Source organism: Salvelinus namaycush, chromosome 2 (genome assembly GCF_016432855.1).
Source record: "Salvelinus namaycush isolate Seneca chromosome 2, SaNama_1.0, whole genome shotgun sequence".
Classification (NCBI taxonomy): Eukaryota; Metazoa; Chordata; class Actinopteri; order Salmoniformes; family Salmonidae; genus Salvelinus; species Salvelinus namaycush.
The window spans coordinates 71,097,204-71,120,757 of NC_052308.1; the positions used below are offsets into that span (position 1 = coordinate 71,097,204).

Sequence of the window (23,554 nt, forward strand, 5' to 3'; positions counted from 1 at the left end):
TCATTACAGGGTTCTTTATTTTTACTATTTTCTACATTGTAGAATAATAGCGAAGACATCAAACCTATGAAATAACACATATGGAATCATGTAGTAAACAAAACAAGTGTTAAATCAAAATATATTTTATATTTGAGATTCTTCAAAGTAGCCAACCCTTTGCCTTGATGACAACTTTGCACACTCTAGGCATTCTCTCAACCAGCTTCATGAGGTAGTCACCTGGAATGTATTTCAATTAACAGGTGTGCCCTGTTAAAAGTTAATTTGTGGAATTTCTTTCCTTCTTAATGCGTTTGAGCCAATCAGTTGTGTTGTGACAAGGTAGGGATGGTATACAGAAGATAGCCCTATTTGGTAAAAGACCAAGTCCATATTATGGCAAGAACAGCTCAAATAAGCAAAGAGAAACAACAGTCCATCATTACTTTAAGACATTAAGCTCAGTCAATGCGGAAAATTAAGAACTTTGAAAGTTTGTTCAAGTGCAGTCGCAAAAACCATGACGCGCTATGATGAAACTGTCTCTCATGTGGACCGCCATGGGAAAGGAAGACCCAGAGTTCATTAGAGTTACCAGCCTCTGCAATTTCAGCCAGAAATAAATTCACAGAATTAAAGTAACAGACACATCTCAACATCAACTGTTCAAAAGGAGACTGCGTGAATCAGCCCTTCATGGTCGAATTGCTGCAAAGAAACCACTACTAAAGGACACCAATAACAAGAAGAGACTTGCTTGTGCCAAGAAACACAAGCAATGGACATTAGACCGGTGGAAACCTGTCCTTTGGTCTGATGAGTCCAAATTTGAGATATTTGGTTCCAACCCGCCATATCTTTGTGAGACGCAGAGTAGGTGAACGGATGATCTCCGCATCTGTGGTTCCCACCATGAAGCATGGAGGAATTGGTGTGATGGTGTTTTGCTGGTGACACTGATTTATTTAGAATTCAAGGCACACAACCGGCATGGCTACCAGAGCATTCTGCAGCGCTACGCCATCCCATCTGGTTTGCGGTTAATGGGACTATCATTAGTTTTTCAACAACCAAAAACAGGGCTTTTTGACCAAGGAGAGTGGAGTGCTGCATCAGATGACCTGGCCTCCACAATCACCTGACCTCAACCCAATTGAGTTTGACCATAAAAGAAAAAGCAGCCAACAAGTGCTCAGCATATGTAGGAACTCTTTCAAGACTGTTGGAAAAACATTTCTAATGAAGCTGGTTGAGAGAATGCCAGGAGTGTGCAAAGCTGTCATCAAGGCAAAGGGTGGCTACTTTGAAGAATCTAAAATATATTTTAATTTGTTTAACACTTTTTTGGTTACTACATGATTCCATGTGTGTTATTTCATAGTTTTGATCTCTTCACTGTTATTCTACAATGTAGAAAATAGTAAAAATAAAGAAAAACCTGAGTGTGTAGGTGTCCAAACTTTTTACTGGTACTATATTTAAATAAAAAGGCATCTTTCAGGAATTCACTGGTTTTCCAAGTCATTTAAAGGGATCGTTCAGTTTGAAGTTTTAGTAACATTGCTAAATTACCAGCTAGCAAACCATAAAACCCTTTGCATTTACTGTCACTTTCAGCAAGTAAAAAATATAACACCTTTAACTATCCCTTTAAGAGAAACTCAAGTCAAAAATAAGAGGAAGGAGTAATGCTTGAGTGATTTATTCAACAGAAATCATTTGGTCCCCTCAACATCAATGAAACGGTTACAACAACATCTTGTATGTGTATGGTGAGGTGAGGTGAAGGGGGAACAGGGAGAAGGAACGATAGAATACTTCAGTGAAACAAATACAGAACAGAAAAATTATCACAAAGGATAACCTTGATGATGAAAACTGGAGGGGGTGAGTTCCATGGGAGTACAACAGAGAGACTGTAAGAGAAGTGCAAACAAACATTGACAGACATGGTAGTATCCAAAATAGCACCCTATTCCCTATATAGTGCACTACTTTTGACCAGAGTTCATATAAAGTAGTGCACTATATAGGGAATATGCTGCCGTTTCAGACGCAGACCATGATACTCACTTCGAGATACAATTAAATCGCACTATAGTGGAGTCCGATACAAATTAACCAACGACAAAACCTTGCAAAACAATTCTTTTTTTCACCTCAGAAATGAACAAACCCACAATAAACCTCCTTTTACAAGAACCAAAGCTATGCAAAGGTGCATACGGAGTACTTTACCAGTACACGCTGCTTTTTACTGATGTAAGCAAACTTATGAGAATTGTACCTCTTATTTTAACTCTGCCTTCTGAGATAGTGGACACTGTAGCACCTGGGAGTTAGTTCTAACGTAAAACGCAGTTGTATCTTTCGAGGCCAAACTAAAGTATAATTTAAGTTTTAGTGCACAATTTTAAGGAAACTTTTGTGCCGATTGTCCCTTTGTTAAAGAGAGAAATAAGATTCTGCCCATTGTTCAAACTGGGTCTAACACTTTCGGAAGATTCTGAGCCTTTAAGCCATTATGCCTCAATATACCGTATCGGAAACCGCTCAAGATTCTGGGAAATCCACCTCCTTTACTGAGTGAGTCATGTAATTAGAAACAGGAAGGAAATCTTGGGCTTCAAAACACAAAAGTCTAGTAACTAACGAGGAGAATCAAATTAGATGCCAATTTGAAACACAGTCAACAGGAAAAACACTAACTGGACAGGAATCTGAGCAGCCATATTGGCTCTTGGCAAGGAGATCACCATCATGGGCTCTGGCCCAATTTCTCTGGTCTTCAACTGAATCTCCAACACATACAGTAACACTGACAGAAGGAAGACATTTTGGATCAAAGGAGATGGACATCAGGGGCCCTGGTCCAATTCTCCGGTCTTTTCTGCAGCTTCACCACAGTAGCAGCACAAGAGAGAAAACTGCATCTTTCAACATCCGTTCATAGGGATGCTGTTTTTCCCTTATATCAAGTCATGCCTTCTACTTTCCAAACCATGCTTGTAGGTAGGAACTCAATGTCATAACTTGGGGTTGGTTAGTACAATCAGCACTCTCATCAACACGTAGGATAGGCAACAACAAAAACATTTATCTATAGACAATCACAAGTAAAAATTAAATGTAAAGACAAATGAGGTATGGTATGTCTCCAGTCCATTCAGTAGCCATCCCTTACTAAGCGCCATGGCAGATACAAGCCATTGTAAGAGCCAGGCGTTGTCCAGAGCCGCACGAGGGCCTTTGTCCCTTGGGGCCTCCAGGGGCCCCTCTTGCTGTTTCATGTGTAGCTGGAGCACACAAGTGCCGATCTTTTCTCTCCACTTTTACTAAAAACACCAAGTCTATCTCATTGTTTTAAAAATCAAACATCCCAGCTCCTCTACTCAACCAGTAGAGACAACACTGAAAATGTAGACAAAAAGCAACAAGGTTGAACAAAAACAACCTTGGGAGTTTCCACAGTAACCAGGAGTGAGGGGGAGGGGTGATGTAAACAGTAACCAGGAGTGGGGGGGGGGGGGGGGTGATGTAAACAATACCTCTAATATATGGTTTCTGCGGAAACAAGACAACTTCAACTAATTTCTTTTAAAAAATGCAGTTCACCAACAGTCTGATTTCTGATCTAATAGGTTTACACCATGCATAAAATGTTGTTTTTGTATGCACAACATGCATATTACACACCACCTATAAGTTATTCAAGTGTAAACCGCACTCAATCTCTAAAAATACAAAAACAGAAATAATTGCTACTTAGCTTCCGGCAGGAAACATTGTCACCATATCTTTGTTCACGCTGCCTCCAAGCTTTTTAACACTTGGTCCGAGTATTCAGGGTCTCGGCTTCTGCCTTGCCTAAATAACGGCCCACTGGCCCTCGACCTCACCAAGAGCTCGTTCAAAACTCTTCACTGAGGAGTCAGAATTCCTTCTCTTTCACACTGTCATACACATTGGAGACAGCGCTGATTGCGACACCCCATTGAGAACACACAGATACAAGCTTAGATCGATTTGACTGAGACCAGACTGCCGTCAAAGTTACTTCGAAGCCATTTTGGCAGTTTGATCACTCCTGCCATTGACTCGATACTTAACTGAGAAACTGAAAACACCTGCCATATAGGCTACTACTTTATGAAAGAACATAGTCAAGGTGGAACGATGTCTGAGGACTCTAACACCGGAGTGTGAACTGAACACAATGCTAAACATTGCCCAAGAGAAAGAGTTAAAAGAATGAGATGGGCATGGTTACTCAATAACGATAATTGTCAATACTACCTCCAAAGCTGCCTCAATGGCAAAGCTCAAATATACATTTTTTTCCTTCTAGCTGTATGAAGAAGTGCATTTGTCCGATGACAAAATGCAATGGGGACAACACAGCGGAGAGGGCAATAGACACTTTACGGTTCCTTTCTTGAAACAAAGCAAGGCCGTATCAAAATAATGACGTTTCTCTACATATTTATATAGCTTTCCCTCAGAGCTTCCTTGACAATAATTAACATGATATAAAATCCCTGTATAAGTTCCCATTTTTAAACAAGTGACTGTATTAAATCTCTGAGGGGTTTTCAGTTCAGGTAAGGGTATTCAGTGGTAAAATAGGCATCTTTAGCGATTTGCAGTGTAAACTCGTGGCTACAGTGCCAACTACCTCAGCATTTGTTGTTGCTGTATTGTCCAATGTGGGGAAGTTCTCTTTCCACTTTGAGAATCATGTTTCCAAACAGCTTATCCATAGTATATAATTAATATCTACCACAAAACCTTTCTGGACATGCATTAATCTGACTAAAAGTACACGGCTTTGAAAAATGAATGGCTGTTGCAGAAATAACTGCAACAAGAAAACTCATGGCTTTGTGAAGAAACACCTACATCAACATGATGATTGAGTTTGAAAAGATAAGGGAAAAGGCAATGAAAGGAAATAACGTCACAGTTTGTTGCGGGGGGCATGACTAAAAACAAATCATTATTTTTGGGGCTTTTTACAATTTAGCCGATCAACTCTTCATTTTCGAGTTGTGTGTGATGAATGTGTGTGTGTGAGTATGTGCGAGTGTGTGCTTGTTCCAGCATGTGATTGTCAGTGAGAGTCTTAGGGGGCGGCTGTAAAAGAGAAGTTAGCTGCCAGCTTCACTTTATTGCGAGGAGCCCTCTTGCTGGGGCTGTTTTCAACAGACGCCATTTTGCGGGTCACATTCTGTGGAGGCTTGGTAGTCGTGGAAACCAAAACAACAACATTCTGGTTGTTGTCAGTTAGTGGTTCTATAGGCTCAGATGTGTCACAGACAGCAGGAGCTGCTGCTTCTACCGCTTCCTCAGGTTTATCACACTCTGAAAAACACACAATAGCAACACATATCCAGGTCAGTCCAAGGGAACAAGGGCTGTGTGTATAGCGGAGCATGAGTAAGCTTGAAGCTAATGCTTAGGAGGGCTAACAGTCTCATGGCACACAGAAGACCTGGATTTGAACCGCAGTTGATCACGTGATCAGCTCACCTGCTGGTGATGGCGTCTGCTCGAAACGGATGAGGTCAGCCTGTTGGAGAACGGGGTCAGGGTGCAGCTGGGGAGAGGGCAGGCAGGAGGGTACTGGGCCACACAGCAGGTCTACTGGAGAAGTCAGACACAGCAGCTCTGTCTCCACCCCACCAACACCTGAGGGAGAAAAAGAGACTTAATTTCAGCTTCAATGTATAAACAACTATTAAAAAGCCTAAAAACACCTACAAGGCAAAAAGAAGAACATCAAAACATTGGTAATAGTGCCTATGACTCCAGTGGTGTGGTTAGTTACCTGGGCTGTGAGTTCCAGACTCTGTGTTGCTACAGGGGCTGTCTCTCTGGCTGGCCCCGTCCTCAGGCTCCTCTGAGGCTGCAGGGCTGACTCCAGTGGCTCGTGCTGCTGAGGAGAACCAACCAACCCACAGACAATTATTACACTCCTTCCATTACAGAGTAAACCCTGTACCTTCAAAACACTACCATTTCTGTTCCCATCATACAAGCAAAACACCACAAATTCTGTTCCCATTACAATTTAGCTGATCAACTAAATTGTAATGTTCAACTTGTCTCATGTTGAAGGATCGTACAACTTGATGCCCATGAGATGAACTGATAACAATCCCTTCCCGTATGTTAATACTAAATGCAGGTAAGGCTAAAGCCATTTGTTTCCACAGTTCCTGCTGCCAGACGGCCAGGCTGATTTGTCTTTACCTTTCATATCGTTCTTCAAAACGATAATCCTCTTGTGGCCATGTCCTTTGATCCACACTACCTGCACACAGGCAGAAACAACATCCCATTTAATTACCACAAACCCCATCCATCCGGCACCACAGAGTCTGCTGTGGGGCTAAAGCCGTACACAGTGCAGGGACAGAGAAGGCAACTAACCACATTGACTACATCTGCTGCTTCGACAGTGATATCCCAGTACAGGTCCATATGCTGAAGAACTCTTTAGATACAAGCGTTATCAATTCCCATCTTACCATAACACAACTGTGTATTTCCAACATGTTGTTTAACTAGCCGGGGCGGCAGGGTAGCCTAGTGGTTAGAGCGTTGGGCTAGTAACCGAAAGGTTGCAAGTTCAAATCCCCGAGCTGACAAGGTACAAATCTGTCGTTCTGCCCCTGAACAAGGCAGTTAACCCACTGTTCCTAGGCCGTCATTGAAAATAAGAGTTTGTTCTTAACTGACTTGCCTAGCTAAATAAAAAGGTTAAATGTAAGTCGCTCTGGATAAGAGCGTCTGCTAAATGACTTAAATGTAAATGTAATGTAATGTAGACGTTTCTTGTCTATCAGCTCTGAATTTGAGAAAAGCTCTTAAATTTTTTGGGCCTAATTCTGTACCTGTGGTATGGCGTTGAGCAGGTCGTCTACGCTGCCGTAGCCGTAGGAGCGAGGTTGGAGGCCGCGTCCGGTGAACTTGGCGTAGGCCCCGGGGAACTCCGTTAGGAAGATCTGGTGGTAGTGGTAGGTGTGGAGCAGGGCACGCACCCTACGGGCAAACTGGTACAGACGGGTTAGTCTAACTCTCTCCTCGCCACGCTCGCCTTCCTCCTCACCCTCACCGTAGAACAGCTAGGAGGGGGGGGGGGAGAGAGAAGGGAAGTTATGAGAAACACCAGGGGAGGGCAAACTTTGTGGCTCGAGGGCCACATTTGGATTTCGAAATTAAACAGAGGGCCACACACATTTTTTGGGGGGTGGGCCAGAATGGGCAGTTATTTGAAAATGTATAGGTCCATTGTCATTTCAACATATTTTGTCTAGTTTGAGGTTTAAGAGTTGTTTTTTTTTAACCCGCGGGTCGTAGTTTGCCGACCCCTGGTCTAGACTAGACCCACACACAAAGACCTAGTGGTCATCATTCCAAATATTCCAACATATAAACCACAGTATTTCATTCAAAAGGATTGTGCAATACGTCTCAGACAATTACAAAACCCGACTAACACAATGCTACCCAACTTTAAGACCCCGTGAAAAAGCCATTAAAAAATGCTTTCCACAGGAATCCATGATCCTGCATTCTTCAAATCAGACAAATGGGCAGTACAGCAAAAAGGTTCCCATCTATAGAACTGGAATTAAACATTAGTATAGTATGATATCTCTATGGTCCAGTCCACCGACCTCCACCAGGTAAGGCAGGCTCTTCAGCAGCTCGCTGAGCGAGAGGAAGCCGTATTCACAGGGGTTGAGCTGTACTCCATGTACAGAATGATACAGCAGACTCAAGCCCTCCACGCTGACAGAGCCATCTCCCTCGTGCTGCCCCAGGCCCATCAGCAGGGACAGCAGCTGGCACGTTAACGAGCGCAGAGACTTCCTGTTGATCAGCTGGACCTCACGGCCGTTAGCGCCGTCCACCACCTGAGGAGAAGATCAAATCAGATGTATTTATAAAAATCCCTTTATACTGCAGCAGGTATCAAAGTGCCTTCACAATTGGAGGTGAGAGATGAACCTTGGTATTCAGAAAACATGGCTGAATCTGGAATGGATAGCTCATTTCCAATATAAAGATGACATTTCAACGCACCAATAAGGGGCCTGCATGCTCAAACCTCTTCAAAGCCACTTCAGTGACATCAAGTCATATCAAGAAATACTTGTGACTCATCCTTAGGGGCCAAAATAATGTTTGTTTGTTTACACGAGGTCTTGTATAGCTCAGGATGCTCTTGTTCAGTGTTGGAGGAGTCTACAACCATCAAAACATGCAGTATCACAACCATTTAAATCAGTCTAAGTCTATTAAGTACAACAGCCTACTACAGATGTATTTGACGGAACTGACTAGAAACTCCCAACCATACCTTGACGACGTGGCAGAGGTTGACGAGCAGGGCGGGCAGGGAGGAGACGTCGTAGTCCTGGAGCCTCAGGCCGTAGCCGAAGGTCTTGCTGTACTCAGACAGTAGCTGGGCAGCAGGCAGGCTGGAGTCTCTCTGGGAGCGGAGCATCTTGACCAGCTGGGCAGCCAGGGCCTTCACACGCTCTACCTCTGTTAGGGTCAGCACCTTCTCCTCTCCACACTCCAACACCTGGGGAGAGAGAGAGAGGTTCCAGAACAAAATGGCCACTCTACTCTAGGAATAATGTTATTTGTACTGATAATAAATTATCCATTGGGACAGAAATGAGATGCACACCACTATTTATTACACACAATTTTTATGGCAGGTGAAAAAATATAGCTGCTGGGTATGACAGTTATTACTGTCAGACGTTGCAATTAATTTCCTAATCATTCCAAATTAAGGTGGTGCTCTGGATAAATTGAGGATAATCTGACATTATCAATGGCTTTTCCTGCAGCACTCTGAATTCTACAAATAAAAAAAACACACATTCCTCCTGGGACAGAGAATGACTCTGGCCTCCACCCACCACGAGTACGTCGGGGATGGCCTCGAAGAGCTCCATGAGCTTGGTGAAGCCGTAGTAGGCGAGTTTGCACTGGCGTCCGAAGTGGTGGTGGTAGGTAGGGATGAACTTGGAGAAGGCCATGCGACAGTGGGGCTGGTGACGCAGCAGGTCCACCACCTCCTTACCAAACTGCTTGGTCCGCTCCATCTCATCTGATGTACGATCTGAGGGGGACGAGACAAAGGAGGGCAAGAGTTAACTCAGTTTTTTTTTTTTTAAATTTATAATATATATTTTTTAGAAGCCAGTTAGACATTTTCTCTGCTGGATGGCGTCTCCCTGTTGTAATAAACCATGTATTTATAAATGTACAGGTAGAGGGAGGTAGAGGGTAGAGGGAAAAACAACCTGATCCCCAACCACATCAACCCCATACCAAGTATAATAGGTATTTTCTGACTTTATTGAACAGAGAGAGGATGACGGTGTGGAAAGATAGAGGTTGTGTCAAAAGGCAGTAGGCCGGGTTTAAACCTACTGTATGCCGACACCGTAGACGTGTACCGAAGGCTGCGGCATTACTGCTACACCAGCCAGGTCACAGTCAGGAGATAGTCAGGCATATGTGTGTGTGTGTGAAAAGCATTAATTTATTCCATGCCCTCCCATGGCAAGGATATTCTTATCCATCTCCAAGGGAATTTCTGGGTTGAATAAGAGTGAAAAAAACCAGAAGAAAATCCAAAACAAAAAAGTGACTAATATTTCACAATTTTCCCCCAGGGATCAAATGTACAACTACAGACACAAACAAGACAACAACCCAACCGTCTGGTCCCAAGTTCAACATATTTTCTAAACAAACGTTACCAATATTTCACATGTCCTTCCAAAAGCTGGGTATGTTCCCCCAAGAAATCAAATGTACTAGAAAGACAGAACTACCCTCTGGTGGTTTATCCATGACCCTGATATCAGACCCATTAGGGTTGCACAATTATTGTTACTTTCCCCAAATTCACAGAAATCCCAGGTGGAAGTACACCAGAACAATAACCACGAAAAATACAGAGTCCTTCAACCTGAGAATTTTGGGGAGGTTACCGGAATGTTGCAACCCTAAGACCCATACAGTGGGACCTCATCTCACCTCTCTTAGGTACAGAGATGACAGTGTCCAAGTCCTCGTGTGTGATGGTGATGGTAGTGTCAGGGATCTCAGCTAGCAGGTCCATCAGATCACACATCCCATAGTCCAGCACCCGCCAGTCTCTGGAGAAGCACCTGTAGCAATCGAAACACATTGTATGAACATACACACAGACAGGGTGCCATTTGACACAGAAAATACACTTCAAAATGAATTCATATAAAACACCATCACAAGTAAATACACCTCCAAATAAGCCAATAGAAACAGAATCCAAACTAAGTCATAAAACAAATACTTTACTGTTAATTAACAATAGCTGACAGGAATGTGCTTAGCTCTTGGGATAGACAACATGATTGGCTGAGAGAGTGGGAATGGGCGGTCCCCCTATAGAATTGACCAGTGGTTGGTCTGGATGAATTTTAGACTCTTTGGCTAAACGGTATGATTTGCTGAGAGAGTGGCGGAGTGGTTCCTGTGGTAGTACTGACCAATGGTAGGCCTGCATGAAGTCCGTGACGGCCACCTGTTTGCTGGCCTGGAACTTGAGCAGTTTGAGGAGGTCCTGGGTGAATCTCTTCACCTGGGCACGGTGGGTCAGGGTCAGCAGACGCTTGGTCCCCATGCCAAGAATCTGGAGTTGAGAGAGGAAAAACAGATTCATTCATGCTTTGTTTACTTCAGGGTCGCCACCACAGAGTGTATACTAGCACTTCCTGCTGCAATAATCTATTAGATGTTGTACTAATTGTTTCTGTCAGGGATCTAACCTCAAGGCTGTTGAAGTGTGTAATGAGAAACAAAGTGGGCAAGGCTTTGTCAGAAGGGATAGCAGATGGTCTCCCAGTCTCTTCATTGTGTGTTTGAGCTAGGAAGTCACTAAACTAGCAAGATTAAAAGTGATCCATCATGTGTCAATTAATTGAGCTTGAGTAACTGCCATCTTTGATTATCTGTGTAATGGAGCGATTTATTAAACTGTGCGTGTGTGTGTGTGTGTGTGTATGCATCATACCTGCAGTACGTGAGGCACAGCCTCCAGTAGCTCCAGCAGCTTAGAGTATCCGTAGTCAGAGACCCTACACTGCTTGGCATAGTGGTGGTGGTAGGCAGGTATGAACTTGCCGATGGGCATCAGGTTGCAGGGCTGACCCTTCATCAGGTCAATGAGCTCTCTACTGAACTGGATCAACTGGGGGTTCCCCACCGGGGACTTGCACCGCTGCGTCCACTGGTCTATGACACACACAGCACGAGGTTTTAATGACTTCTACTATGATAGTAGTATGGGTGCAGCTCTATCTTGGAGTGCTGGTATCTGCGTCAGCAGCACAGTATCCACCTACTAAAAATGTCAGGAAAGCAGTTTTTAGCTCAACACATGTCTGACACAATTCTTATTGCCTCCCGAGTATCTTCAAGTGTCTTTGAGAATGGTCTTATGCGATAGGGGTCTCCATTTTTAATGAATATAGGGTTTAAATTCTGTAGGTTTGTATTGCTTTTATGAACCCCAGGGGATTCCTCTGCGAGTCTAAATAAAAGGTTTCCAATGTCATTCTCCCCGAGGGTTAGGGCTGAGAGTCAGGTCAGTACCTGTGTTGGATGCGGGCGGCTTGTTGTGGATCCACTTGATGACCTTGAAGCCGTTCTGAGCAGTGACGATGTTAATGCCTGGTATACAGGTGATGAGGTGCTCCAAGGGGACACTCCCCTCCTCCTCCCCCTCCTCAGACACCGCCAGGGGGCCCAACTCTGATGCATAGCACTCGGAGAAACTGAGTCACAGGAAAGCAAAATGAATATTCATGAAACACAAAATCTAGTAACATTTACAGTGTTACACGAAATTCCAAATGGCCATTGTACTCCATTTGTATGAAATGGGTTCTAGAAATATTGATTTGATTAATTAAAAATGGTCTTTCCCATAAACGTTCACTTTGATTTCAAGGCAGATCCCTCTGACTCCATTTATTGAATTCAACTTTATTAAGCATCCACTGTCCGTTAATCTATCCAGGCAGAGACAGCGTTGGTTACCTGAGCAGGGGCAGGGTTCCCTCATGGGACTGTAGCAGACAGTGGACCTGGGAGGCCAGGGTCTTCAGAGACACCACCACAAAAGGAATCTTATACGAGTCTGGGTCAAAGTCTGCCTCACTACAGGGGGGACATAGAGATCGAGCTCTTATGAAATACTTTTTCAAAAAGAGTCTTGTAAGATGACATAAATGTGAGTGAGTGTGTGTGTGTGCATATGGGTCTTTCAGTCTATCCCTACCTGAAGTTCTGCTGTGTGTAGTGGTAACTGCAGACAGGCTCGTGGTACTCCAACTGTTCAAACACCACAGGACTACCATTAGCCGAGGACCCCTCCTGGGACTGAGACGACCCCAGAGGGCTCTGCCTGGCCTGGCTACTGGGGAGGAGACACACCAGCCTGCCTACACCCTGCTCCCTCACCGCCACCACCTCTTGTAGTCTGTATAGGTCACTCACCACCAGCTTACGACCAAATCTGGGGAGAGGTGGAAAGGATTTAATAAACTACATTGACATAGCCTTTACTTAGCCTCCGTTTACACAGGCAGCCCAATTCTGGTCTTTTAACCAATCAAATCAGATCTTCTCACATCAGATCTTACTGGCCAAAAGACCAATTAGTGAAAAATCTTATCTTAAGGATAAGTTCATTAGAACCATAGGATCCCATAGTTCTAATGTTGAACTTAGCATTAAGATGCTTTTGGGAAAAAGTGTAGTGTAAACGCAGCCACAGTACTTAACATTGCATAGGACTAACTCCTACAGAGGTGGAGGGATGTTGAGTGATGAGGAGGAGAGAAGCAACACGACTCACTTTTTCTCGTAGATTTCAGTGAACTTGAAAAGGGGAAGACAGCTGGCTGGCGCGTCCTGGAGAATCTGGAAGATTTCAGAGCTGTAGAAAGAGGAAACCGTTTCATACCATCCGAATCCATCTTAAACCAGGTACAAATCATGTTTTGGCAACATTTAAAAAAGGATGGTGACGAGTTCGCCCGATCGAAGACATGAAACTGCCAAATGATGTGACACGTATGGGAGAGAGTACTACCTCAATGTTAGCTGTACTGTACATACCGGAGCATGGCTAGAGACTTGTTGCCGGCCCCGGTGATGAGGGAGACGTGGATGCGTTTGCTTCCTATCTTGTAGCGGTGCAGGCTGCTCACAGCACTGATGGCCTGCTGTAGAGAGACCATCTGGACGGTGGCCTTCAGCTGGTAGTCTGTGTGGGGACTCAGCTCCACGCCTTTAACCTGGAGGGAGACACGCACGCTAGCTTCTCATGTCGTCTACGGTGTCCGCGAATGACGCACAAGCAATTTGACCTCATTGTGACAGTGAAATCCCTTCGCCTTCCTCAATGACATTGCAACAGGGCAGGGGTTCTTAAACATTTTCAGCTCAAGACCAAAATATGTTTTTTTTAATGTAATAAATGCAAAGAGCAGGGTTTCCCAAACTTGGTCCTCTGGACCCCAAGTTTTGGTTTTTGCCCCAACACTACACAGCTGATTCAAATAGTCAACTAATCATCAAGCTTTGATCATTTGAATCAGCTGTGTAGTGTTGGGGCAAAATTCTAAAACATGCACCTCTTGGGTTCCCAAGGACAGAGTTTGGGAAACGCTGGCATAGAGTGCAGTCTACCACGTAAATACGACACAGCACTTTTGGCACAAGCACACACAGCCGCGTCAGAAAATGACCGAATAGGTTGAATCAATACAATGACACTAAACCCTGACCTCACCATCTTGCCATTTAGCCTCAAATTGGAGACCGATTAATTTAAAGCTCTATACATCTATAATGAATAACATCAGAAGTGTCTGTACAGGACTCACCCGTCCGTGTCTGGAGAAGGCGTCGTGCAGGCTCTGCTGCAGCTCCTTACGGGACATCCTGTAGTCCAGGTTGGCCACCTGTAAATCTGCCCCGTCCGAGAATGGCTCCGAGGCCTGGGGGCCCACGGGCAGACAGGGGCTGCTGCTGCCCCGGGGAGGAGGGCCTATTAGGGGGGAGGAGCGGCTCGACATGCAGGGGGATCCACTCCTGGAGCAGAGAGAAAGAGAGGAGTTGAGTGGGTTGGCAGCACCATAGGAAGGTATAGATTGAAATGGCATGACAAAACCATCAAAGTGTCAGATATTTGTGTAGCTTAATGAGGTTACTTTAAGACGATTCGTGCGGGAAATTTTAAAACTAATTTGGGGGATATTCCCTTGCATTGTTTTTTGGGGATAAAAAAGGCTCAAGTTAAAACCAAGGCATGGACTGAAGTCTCTCCTCGCCTAAAGACTGCTTACAGGGTAAGGAAACAAACGGGTAATTCTGTAGTGTCTGATGGTCTCACCGTGAGGACCAGGAGCCTTGGGAGAGGCCCTGTGGCTGGGGGAGGACCGAGGCGCTAAAGGTCTTGTGCAGGGTCAGCTTGCTGAAGGCAGAGGGGGTGCTGACCTGGAACTCTCCAGAGCTCCGGTCCACATGACGCTCAGAGTCAGATGCACTGCGGGGGCTGGAGAGGTCCCTCCTGATGGGGGAAGAGGAGAGAGGACATTAACTAGAAGTTTAAAGATTATGGCATACTCAGCTCTCTGAAAACAATTGCATGCGAGTTTTAGGCACCACCTCAGCGCCAGTAGTTTGAGCACAAACCACCTCATTTAGAAACAGCGGCTTATTAATTCCTACATCTGCCTATGTGTTCTACACATCCTTGGGTCGATGGACCCCTCTATAACAGGGTACTTTTTGCAGGCCATTTTACAATATTGAAGGTAAAAAACACATACAAGCCTGTGGGAACCAACTGTGATGGAACCATCTAACAATTAGTACATTTGTTCCTTCATTTTAGTCTGAAAGGGCCCCTGGCGTCCATAGCGTACCTCCTGCAGCTGAACATAGACTCTCCTATGAGGCCGGCCTTGATAGGGTGCTGCTGGGACAGCCCCTCTCCGTTACTGTGGGGGGAGGAGTTGCGCTGGCCTTCCTCCAGGGGGAAGCCCCCAATCTTGGGCTTGGTCTCCAGTCCACCTAGCTCCTGCACCAGGGGGACAACCAACGTGTTACTAGATATGTAGTGGTGAATGTATTAGAATAGCCATCAGCTTGGCAGAATGGATGTGAAGTGGAAGAGGCTAATAGATAAATGATAGAGCTGAGAGGAAGAGGTCCTTAAGAATGCTGGTGATTTTTACCAAAGCTGTTTATTAAAATGTGTATTGTCATAAATGTGACATTATCATCACCGTTCTCCAGTCTTCCCCTCAGCTCTATTGTCGGGTGGAGACAAAGCAACGGAGCAGCAGAATAAAAAGAGCAGAGATCAAAGTAACAGATCAAAAGCGTAGAAGAAAGAGACCATAAAAAACAGACTGTTACGGCCGGCAGGACAGGAAGCGATTACAAACAGAAGCAGGATTCTGACGAGACGAGGCATGGGATAGAGCAAAGATATGGGAGAGAGAGATATGCAATCATTAGATGAAACATTGATCGAGGCATTAATTGACGCAATAAAAAAAATAAAAAAAGGATCAGCCAGACATTATATGAAGCATGGGACAAAGTGTTAAAATGCCACACATTGATTAAAACATTACATGAAATGCTGAACGAAGCACAGAAACAGACCATGCATTAAACTACACGAAGCATGGGATGAAGCATGGCTATAGTTTAAAAGCCACAGGTTAGCGCAGGCAGAGTGGAGGACATGGACAGGGTTAGGGGAGGACAGGCGGCACGCGAGATGGGGGGGGGGGCGACAGGATGCTGCTGACCTGAGGAAGGGTTCTGGTTTGGGGGGGAACGGGGTAAGGTGTCCCCCCGCTCCCCCTCCTGGGGCTGTAGGGCCTCTCAGGCACCGGAACGGAGAGGGGGAGCGAGGATTCCCTCTCTCTCTGACACTCACGCCTCGCACGCCTTTTCCTCCTAGGGGAGCGCAGCTTCTCCAGGGGAAGGAAGGAAAAAGAGGAGGAGGGAAGAGGTTGAACTGGAAGCGGAGGTGGCGTCTCAGATGAGGAGGGTGGTGGGATCGGGTCGTTCCCCTCCTCAGCGGACGGAGCTGAGAAGGAGAGGGTGATGGGCCGGCCGAACACGTCCTCGTTCTCCATGCGCTTGCGGGCGCGCTCCGCCGCTTCCTGCGAGCCGAAGCGGAGGACGGCGGTGCCGGTGGCCATGGAGACACCCAGCACCTTGCCCCCGCAGTTGTCCGAGAGGCGGCGCAGGCGGTTGCCCACGCTCTTGCCGTCGCAGCCCGGCGGCAGGTTGTACACATAGAGCAGGTTGAAACCGAGCTGGTGGGGGGAGGAGAGGAGGGAAAGAGAGAAGAGGGGACCGCTCTGGGTTTACGTTTTTGAACATTCTTTGGAAATGTGTTTTGAAATGACAAGAGGTTTGCAGGGTCGGAGTCTTGTGATTGTGTTTATAAGCATTACACTACTGAAGATCACACTGTAGAACGAGAGGGAAGACACAGGACCCGTGTGGCTCAGTTGGTAGAGCATGGCACTTGCAAGGCCAGGGTTGTGGGTTCGATTCCCACAGAGTGACCAGTACGGACAAATATGAAAATGTAAGTCTCTCTGGATAAGAGCATCTGCTAAATGACTCAAAAGTCAAATGTAAAGCGGTCTAGAACCATTGGAAGAGTAAAGGGCAGACTTGAGATCGCCCAGAAGTAATGCCTAAAGGGCAGATATTGTCTCTGAGCAACCAGTCAGAGTACTGTACATTTATTAAAAAGTGAACTTCTGACATTCTGCAATATGGATTACATATATCAGTCAAGCATCTCTGAAGCCTACCTGTGATTTTACAGCCTGTCTGGGCGGCAGGTCAGCTACCATCTCTTCAAAGGCCACGTGGCGGTGGGCGTGCTGCAGCAGGGCGTCCGACGTCTGACCGCTCTTATGGACCAGGATCACCTGGAAACCATGGCGATGCCGGAGGTCGCTCAGCTCGCTGGCAAAGTTCACGTCGGCTGCGAAACGGATTCGGAACCGGGGTTAACTACATAGGTATGGAGTGGACGAACGAAATGAAAGAAAAACAGTTTTAACAATCATAATGTAAAATGAGCACACGCACAGGAGACTAGCACCACAGTAGCAGGGGCAGTGTGTGTTTCTGCAAAGCGCCGCAGGCTCTGACGAAGCTTGTCGTCCGCAGCGTTCTTGGCGGTAGCGTTAATGTGCGCTACCGTCACCTGGGGGAAAAAATTTAACCAGAAGACTATCAGACATTGCTCATTTAGGTAGAGTCAGAGACTGAAGAATACAACGGAACACTTTCCCAGCTGAGGGAATCAGATCACACACAGGTTACCTGGCAGTTGTTGAGCTCCTGGATGACGGCCTTGTTCTCCTTGCTGATGTCACAGACGCAGATGAACTCTGCCTCTCTGTGGCCCTGGAAGAAGTGGCTGCGGAGGCGCTGGACCACAGCTGCAGCAGAGCGACCGCTGGGAACGCAGCAGTTCTCTATGTCCCAGAAAACACCCACCGGAGGGATGTTCTCAGGACCTTCTGGAGAACCTGGGGGGGGCGACGAGACGACACCAAATGTGTTCAGAAATTGAGCGAAACTGGGAGGTACTACTGTCCTGCATGTCTCTAGTGAGAATTGTTTTTGAGAAAAATGTTGGTACAGTGTGCACTTCTGAACATGACTCACATCATTACAGTGATACATACCATACTTTGTTGCAGATTTGCCCAGGCTGGAACCCAGCAGTAGCAGGCCGTCAGAGGAGGTCCCACAGCCGTTACACACGGGGATGGGCACTGAGGCCGACTGGGCCGGGGGCAGAGGAATGTTAGGCCACAACTTGTCTGCAGGCTGAACACGTGGAAAGAACAAGTTATCATTCTGTAGTCAGACAAAACAACTCATATCTTCAAATGTTGTAATCTTGTACAGTCAGGGACGGGCAAAGAGTCATTTCTAAACGATGGGCAAATTACACAAATTGTAACTTGTATGCATGTAACTGAACGAAGTACTGCCCGTTCCTGTATACAAGTGACACCCAATACAATAGAGTGCCACCACCACAGTGAACAAAGAGAATTCCACCAACCTTCGTCAAACAATCCCGGCAGAAGTGCGACCCCGTGCGACAAACTGTGCGTTCAAGATTGAAGTGCATAGCATTAGAAGAACAGATATGTCCCGAGGTGGGTATGTGGGGGTCACTGTGTGCTGCCAATGATCTCTGGACCCCCAGAGTGGCAGGGTTGTAATCACCACCACAGGGGTAATACCCAGCGGGAGTACCCGGGTTACAAGTCCTATGGTGGGGGGTAGAGAGGGGGGCGGAGGTGGTAATGAATTTAGACTCGTTGTAGGGTAAAGGGATGGAGGGGTAAGAGTGGAGAGGTCTGAGAAGGCCTCCTGTACAGCAGGAGCATGGTAGGTGGGAGTGAGACTGAAAGGATAGGGGCTGGGACATGGTGTCTACAGAGGGGATGTGGAGCTTGTAGCTCCCAGAGGGGAGTAGCGTGGCTCTAGCATCCTCTCCACCACCACCAAGGCTGGGGAAGTGCGGGTGTGAGTTGAGGGTGGTTGGCTTTATTTGACTGGCTCCTAGCCTGCTGAAAGAGGCTTCCTGAGAACTTGGAGGGAGGTAGAGTGGGACACCACTGCTGACACCGACACCACTACTAATACTAGCGCCACCTCCACCACTAACAACCCCATAACCACCCCGACCTAATGGGTCTGTGCTGCAGTGCTCACAGTGAGTGCACACGCTTACTTTGGGACTACCCCCCTGTTGTGGTAGTTGTTGGGGGGAGTCTTGCGGAAGAGGAGGCAGACAGGGAGGGGGCAGAGGGAGGGGAGTGAGGGGGAAGGGCTGGGAGGCAGCGGTATGATGCGGAGGAGGAGGCAGATCTTTCAGCTCCAATACTGGCTTTCTGTTGTCCATGTAATCGTTCTGGGAAAAGAAGTTAAACAAACAAAAAGGTTATTTCTCAGCATTATCATTTCATGCTTACTACTTATTTTTAAACTTTTTTATTTGGCATTTGATTCCTGATTGATATTGTACTGCATTGTTGAGGAGAGTTAGTAAGCATTTCACTGAACAGTGCTCACGTGACCAATAAACGTTGATTTGATGGGGAAATGTATTCTAGTTTACCCTGACCCATCTTTGTACAACTTACACCTCAGCTCTACTACACACGTGGCGTTGCTTTGCCTTCAGCGCTGTGTTAATGTGACGTTCTACCTGCTATACAGAACATTATTTTGAGAGCAGAGTCTTATTTTCCCCTACTGTACCATATTCATTGGTTATGCACAAGTACAATAGCTCTGGTCCAGTTTTTTGCAGGTACTCATTAAATTATTGCTAGTGGTTGTACCAAATGATCCTCCAATTACACAAGCTGATTTTGTTAGCTAGCGTCTGCTAGCGTCGAACCCGGGTCTGTAATGACGCCTCTAGCACTGCGAAGCAGTGCCTTAAGACCACTGCGCCACTCAGGATCCCCAAATCCTCTTTTATACACAGACTTCACTGTCCACAATTCACACACTGCTTCCTCTCAAAGCTTCAAATGAATTGGTCCCTCCATGTTGAAATCAGTATCTTCTATGTCTACCCTTAATAATATGATTGATTACAGCTGGGAAGAGAAACAGCAAATTGACACCGACCACTTATTGTGGACATTTAGCTGATATCGTTCATTCCCTGATAGGGACTTATTAAATAAGTGTGCTTATGTGGGCGATTGTTAATGGGACAATTGATAGCTACACCATTTAAAGTAGTAGTAGCTTTACCTTCTTTGGGATAGGGGGTGGTATTTTGACGTCAGGATGAAAAGCGTGCCCAAAGTAAACTGACTGCTACTCAGGCCCAGAAGCTAGGATATGCATATAGGTAGATTTGGATAGAAAACACTCTAAAGCTTCTAAAACTGTTAAAATGATGTCTGTGAGTAAAACAGAACTGAAATGGCAGGCGAAACTCCGAGGACAAACCATCCCAGAAAATAAATAATTCATCCTACCACTGATGTCAGTGGCTGGCACTTTTATAATAGGGCAAAATCGTGCCCGATTGCAGTTCCTAGGGCTTCCACTAGATGTCAACAGTCTTTAGAAAGAGTTTCAGGCTGTTTTTTATTTATTTTTTAAATGAGACAGAAATTGTAGTTTTTCTAGGTGCTCCGATTTTGGCTGTAGTGTTTCCAAGCGCATGAATGAGAGCGCGTTCTTTAGTATTTTTCTCCGGTAAAGACAATAACGATTCTCCATCTTAAATGTTATCGTTTATTTGCGTATTAGGGTACCTAAGGTTTGATTAAAAAACATTGACTTGTTTGGATAAGTTTATTGGCAACGTTTGGGATTCATTTTGTATGCATTTTGAAGGAGGGAAACCGAGTGGACTATTGACTGAAGCGCGCCAGCTAAACTGAGTTTTTATGGATATAAAAAAGGTCTTTATCGAACAAAAGGACCATTTGTAATGTAACTGGGACCTTTTGGAGTGCCAACAGAAGAAGATCTTCAAAGGTAAGGCATATATTATATCGCTATTTCTGACTTTTGTGTCGCAACTCCCTGGTTGAAAAGGATTTGTTATGCATGTGTGTGCTGGGCGCTGTCCTCAGATAATCGCATGGTTTGCTTTCGCCGTAAAGCCTTTTTGAAATCTGACACGGCGGCTAGATTAACAACAAGTTAAGCTTTATTTTGATGTATTGCACTTGTGATTTCATGAAAGTTTAATATTTATAGTAACTGAATTTGAATTTGGCGCTCTGCAATTTCACCGGAAGGTTTTCGAAATGCTGATCCGCAAGAATTAAGGCAAATAAAAAATGGTACGCATAAATGTAATTAACCCTACATTCAATGTATCGTTAGTGACAATTCAGTCAATTTATTGACTGATGGGGGTTTTGTATTTCATACCCATCATAGAACGTAAACGATCATCGGTCTCCGGCTACAATATGTCAATACTTAATTGAAGCAGAATGTAATGTTCTCTTGGGCTGAGATGTTACATACTTGTTTGTCTGTGTTGTAACTTGGGGTGTTTTGCTGCTCGGAGGTGGAGAAGCAGTCTGTGAGTTTCCAGAGCCGGGATGAGGCCTCTTTCTCGGGATGACTGAGCCATGGGAAGGGCCTAGAACTGCATATGGATCTCTCCTTTCCCAGTCCTTCCATCATACAACCTAGCAAAGCCTTTCACCATCTCGCTTCCTTCTCATGCTTCCCTAAGAAAGAGAAAATAGGAAGCCCTTTGTTTTAAATGTTTCCAAGTTGGTCTTCATAAGTTTCCACTGGCTGCAATAGGGTAGCTAACGTTATCTAGCTAGCGACCACCATAGAATATTTAAACCTACCCCCACAGGGCTCTACAGAGCTACCATTTTGGGGGCATATGCTCCTAAATATTTAGCTATGCTGCCTGGAATTATAACTTGGGAGCACAGTGCCCCTAAAAAAACGAATCCAGGTAATAATTGTTGAAATTATTTATTCGCTGTCCCGCAGCCGCAGTAGTATGCAAACATGTGGTGGCACAGAAAGGAAAAGGTAGCTTCTTCAGGAGATGAGCTTCAAAACTAGCTAGGATTCATATATTTATTATTTTTGTCATTTAGCAGACACTTATCTAGAGCAGCTTATAGGAGCAATTAGCATTAAAATGCTCAGATTTTTCACCAAGTCGGCTCGGGGATTCGAACCAGCAACCTTTCCGATACTGTCCCAACACTCTTAACCACTAGGCTACATGCCACCTTCATATTGCCCTTCCATCTTAAAAATCTTCTAGATGTATTCAATTACAATAAACCCTGTATTTTTGCTGGCAATTCTTATCAATGGAAGGGCAATCTGCAATTCCTACAAAATGTTGGGACTTATAAATAAATGATAAACCCATTGATTCCTGAAGAGTAGAACTTAAACTGCCCCATGAGCTTAGTTTAACTGTCATAACCCATCAGAATCCAAAATATAAACTTGTTTTCCCCATGTTTGTAAACAAAGCCTCAAACATGGTTAAAACTGTACTTTTATATCATGATGGTCGGTCTGTGAATTTAAGTGTGGTTACATTTCCCACAGCCCAATCCCTCAACCTTTTACCGAAACAGTGGCGGGAATGCTGCTTAGTTATCGTTTCAACTGCGGATTGCCGCTTGAATACCTCAAATATGTTTATTTGTGTGCTTGGGAGCACGTGTGGAAAATGTCTGCATAGAGCACCAAGCAAATTGTTAACTGCAGAGTTTAGCTGATTAAACTCAACGTTTTAAATCGTGGAGTTGAGTTGCCTATGCAGTTGTGACATGCTAGTGTGGATTTACTTTTTAGCTATACACGTGCCATTAAACTAAATGCGTATTCCCGTTTGCTATGTTCATGACCAACTGCCCTCATATAATTAACTGGTTAATTTTAGTAGTGAAACGAGGAGCGTACCTAGCTAACAGGACTGTTTGCGTAAACCAATCTCAGTGTTTGGTTAGCAGCTAACCAGAGTGAGTTAGCTACATGGATTCGCTTGAAAGTAGTTACAAAAACGAAACAATTTTGCGGCACAACCCAAACGACAGAGATTCCTCTAAAACCACTGTGGCAATTCCTCATAACATTACCTCGACAAATGACAGGAATTCTCTCCCATAAGAGTACCGTTAAAGTTAGCTAGCCTAGGTTGGTTAGGTAACTTAGCCAGCTAATGCTAACTGACGATTGTTTGTTGAGACAGCACCTGCTACATACTGCTTAGTAGTAGGTACAAGGACTAACATCATGCTATATCAACTAACAGTCAACGTATTTGAATGGGGTATTTATCTAGATGACTGGTTATTTCTTACCTGACTGGCGAGCTAGCTAGCTACTTTACTTCCTTTCTTCTCATCATATCCCTCCGTAGTATTGTTTTGCGTTATCCGTCTACCTAGCAACCAGACGTTTTTTTTAACATACATTTGCCATAAACGATTCCACCACTGTCGCAATTGCACACAAAGCACCCAACTAGTTTAAAGTGTCTTTGCCACTGAGCTTATCGTTATATCCTTGCTAGCTGGTTATCAAATTCCTCAAAACGAAACTTACCATAATTACAACAGTATGCTGACCAAATTTGTAGCCATTTTAATGTAAAATAACTACTAAATAACCTGTAATGGAATAAATTATTTGCTAACGAAGGCAATGCACACGTTCTCTCTATTCTGGAACGTCCGTCAATTTCAAATCGTGTAATGTTCCCACTTTTCTAGTGGGAAATTAGTTTAGCAAATCGAAACCTTTGTTTGTGTCCACACGGTTTATTTATGACATAACTCGTTTTTAATTTCTTAGAACTTGTAACGGTGCACCAAATGACTAATAAAGTGAACCCCGTTGTCTACACTCAGTCTTCCAGGAAATATAACTTGATTGGTTGAAA

General features: G+C 44.9%; 1 protein-coding gene across 3 annotated transcripts; it reads right to left on the bottom strand.

Moving 5' to 3' along the window:
- Nucleotides 1-1,666: 1,666 nt before the first annotated feature.
- On the bottom strand, nucleotides 1,667-23,517 carry LOC120017521 (meiosis regulator and mRNA stability factor 1). Of its 3 annotated transcripts, none has more exons than XM_038960348.1 (27): nucleotides 23,218-23,517; nucleotides 21,148-21,356; nucleotides 18,194-19,051; nucleotides 17,808-17,952; nucleotides 17,440-17,648; nucleotides 17,203-17,320; nucleotides 16,920-17,095; nucleotides 15,894-16,409; nucleotides 14,997-15,151; nucleotides 14,462-14,638; nucleotides 13,953-14,160; nucleotides 13,183-13,361; nucleotides 12,920-13,000; nucleotides 12,341-12,577; nucleotides 12,100-12,219; nucleotides 11,653-11,834; nucleotides 11,072-11,292; nucleotides 10,548-10,690; nucleotides 10,054-10,187; nucleotides 8,925-9,127; nucleotides 8,351-8,578; nucleotides 7,665-7,904; nucleotides 6,879-7,109; nucleotides 6,235-6,295; nucleotides 5,810-5,917; nucleotides 5,512-5,670; nucleotides 1,667-5,343 (listed from the first exon to the last, which is right to left on the bottom strand). In XM_038960348.1, exons 2-27 carry the CDS (start codon nucleotides 21,307-21,309, stop codon nucleotides 5,105-5,107), a joined length of 5,490 nt encoding a protein of 1,829 aa, XP_038816276.1. In that variant the 5' UTR covers nucleotides 21,310-21,356; nucleotides 23,218-23,517; the 3' UTR covers nucleotides 1,667-5,104. The 3 variants fall into 3 exon arrangements, with proteins under 3 accessions (XP_038816276.1, XP_038816284.1, XP_038816268.1); XM_038960356.1 differs by lacking the exon at nucleotides 23,218-23,517 and adding an exon at nucleotides 22,974-23,067 and having other exon boundaries at nucleotides 17,808-17,907; XM_038960340.1 differs by lacking the exon at nucleotides 23,218-23,517 and adding an exon at nucleotides 22,974-23,067.
- Nucleotides 23,518-23,554: the final 37 nt, after the last annotated feature.

Excerpts from the sequence above, each read along its gene's own strand:
- LOC120017521 (XM_038960348.1), bottom strand. The coding sequence starts at position 21,309 with ATGATGGAAGGACTGGGAAAGGAGAGATCCATATGCAGTTCTAGGCCC. Across the intron at positions 15,152-15,893 it reads AAACCAGAACCCTTCCTCAG|GAGCTAGGTGGACTGGAGAC; the intron begins GTCAGCAGCATC and ends CCCCTGGTGCAG. Across the intron at positions 11,293-11,652 it reads GCCGCCCGCATCCAACACAG|ACCAGTGGACGCAGCGGTGC; the intron begins GTACTGACCTGA and ends TGTGTGTCATAG.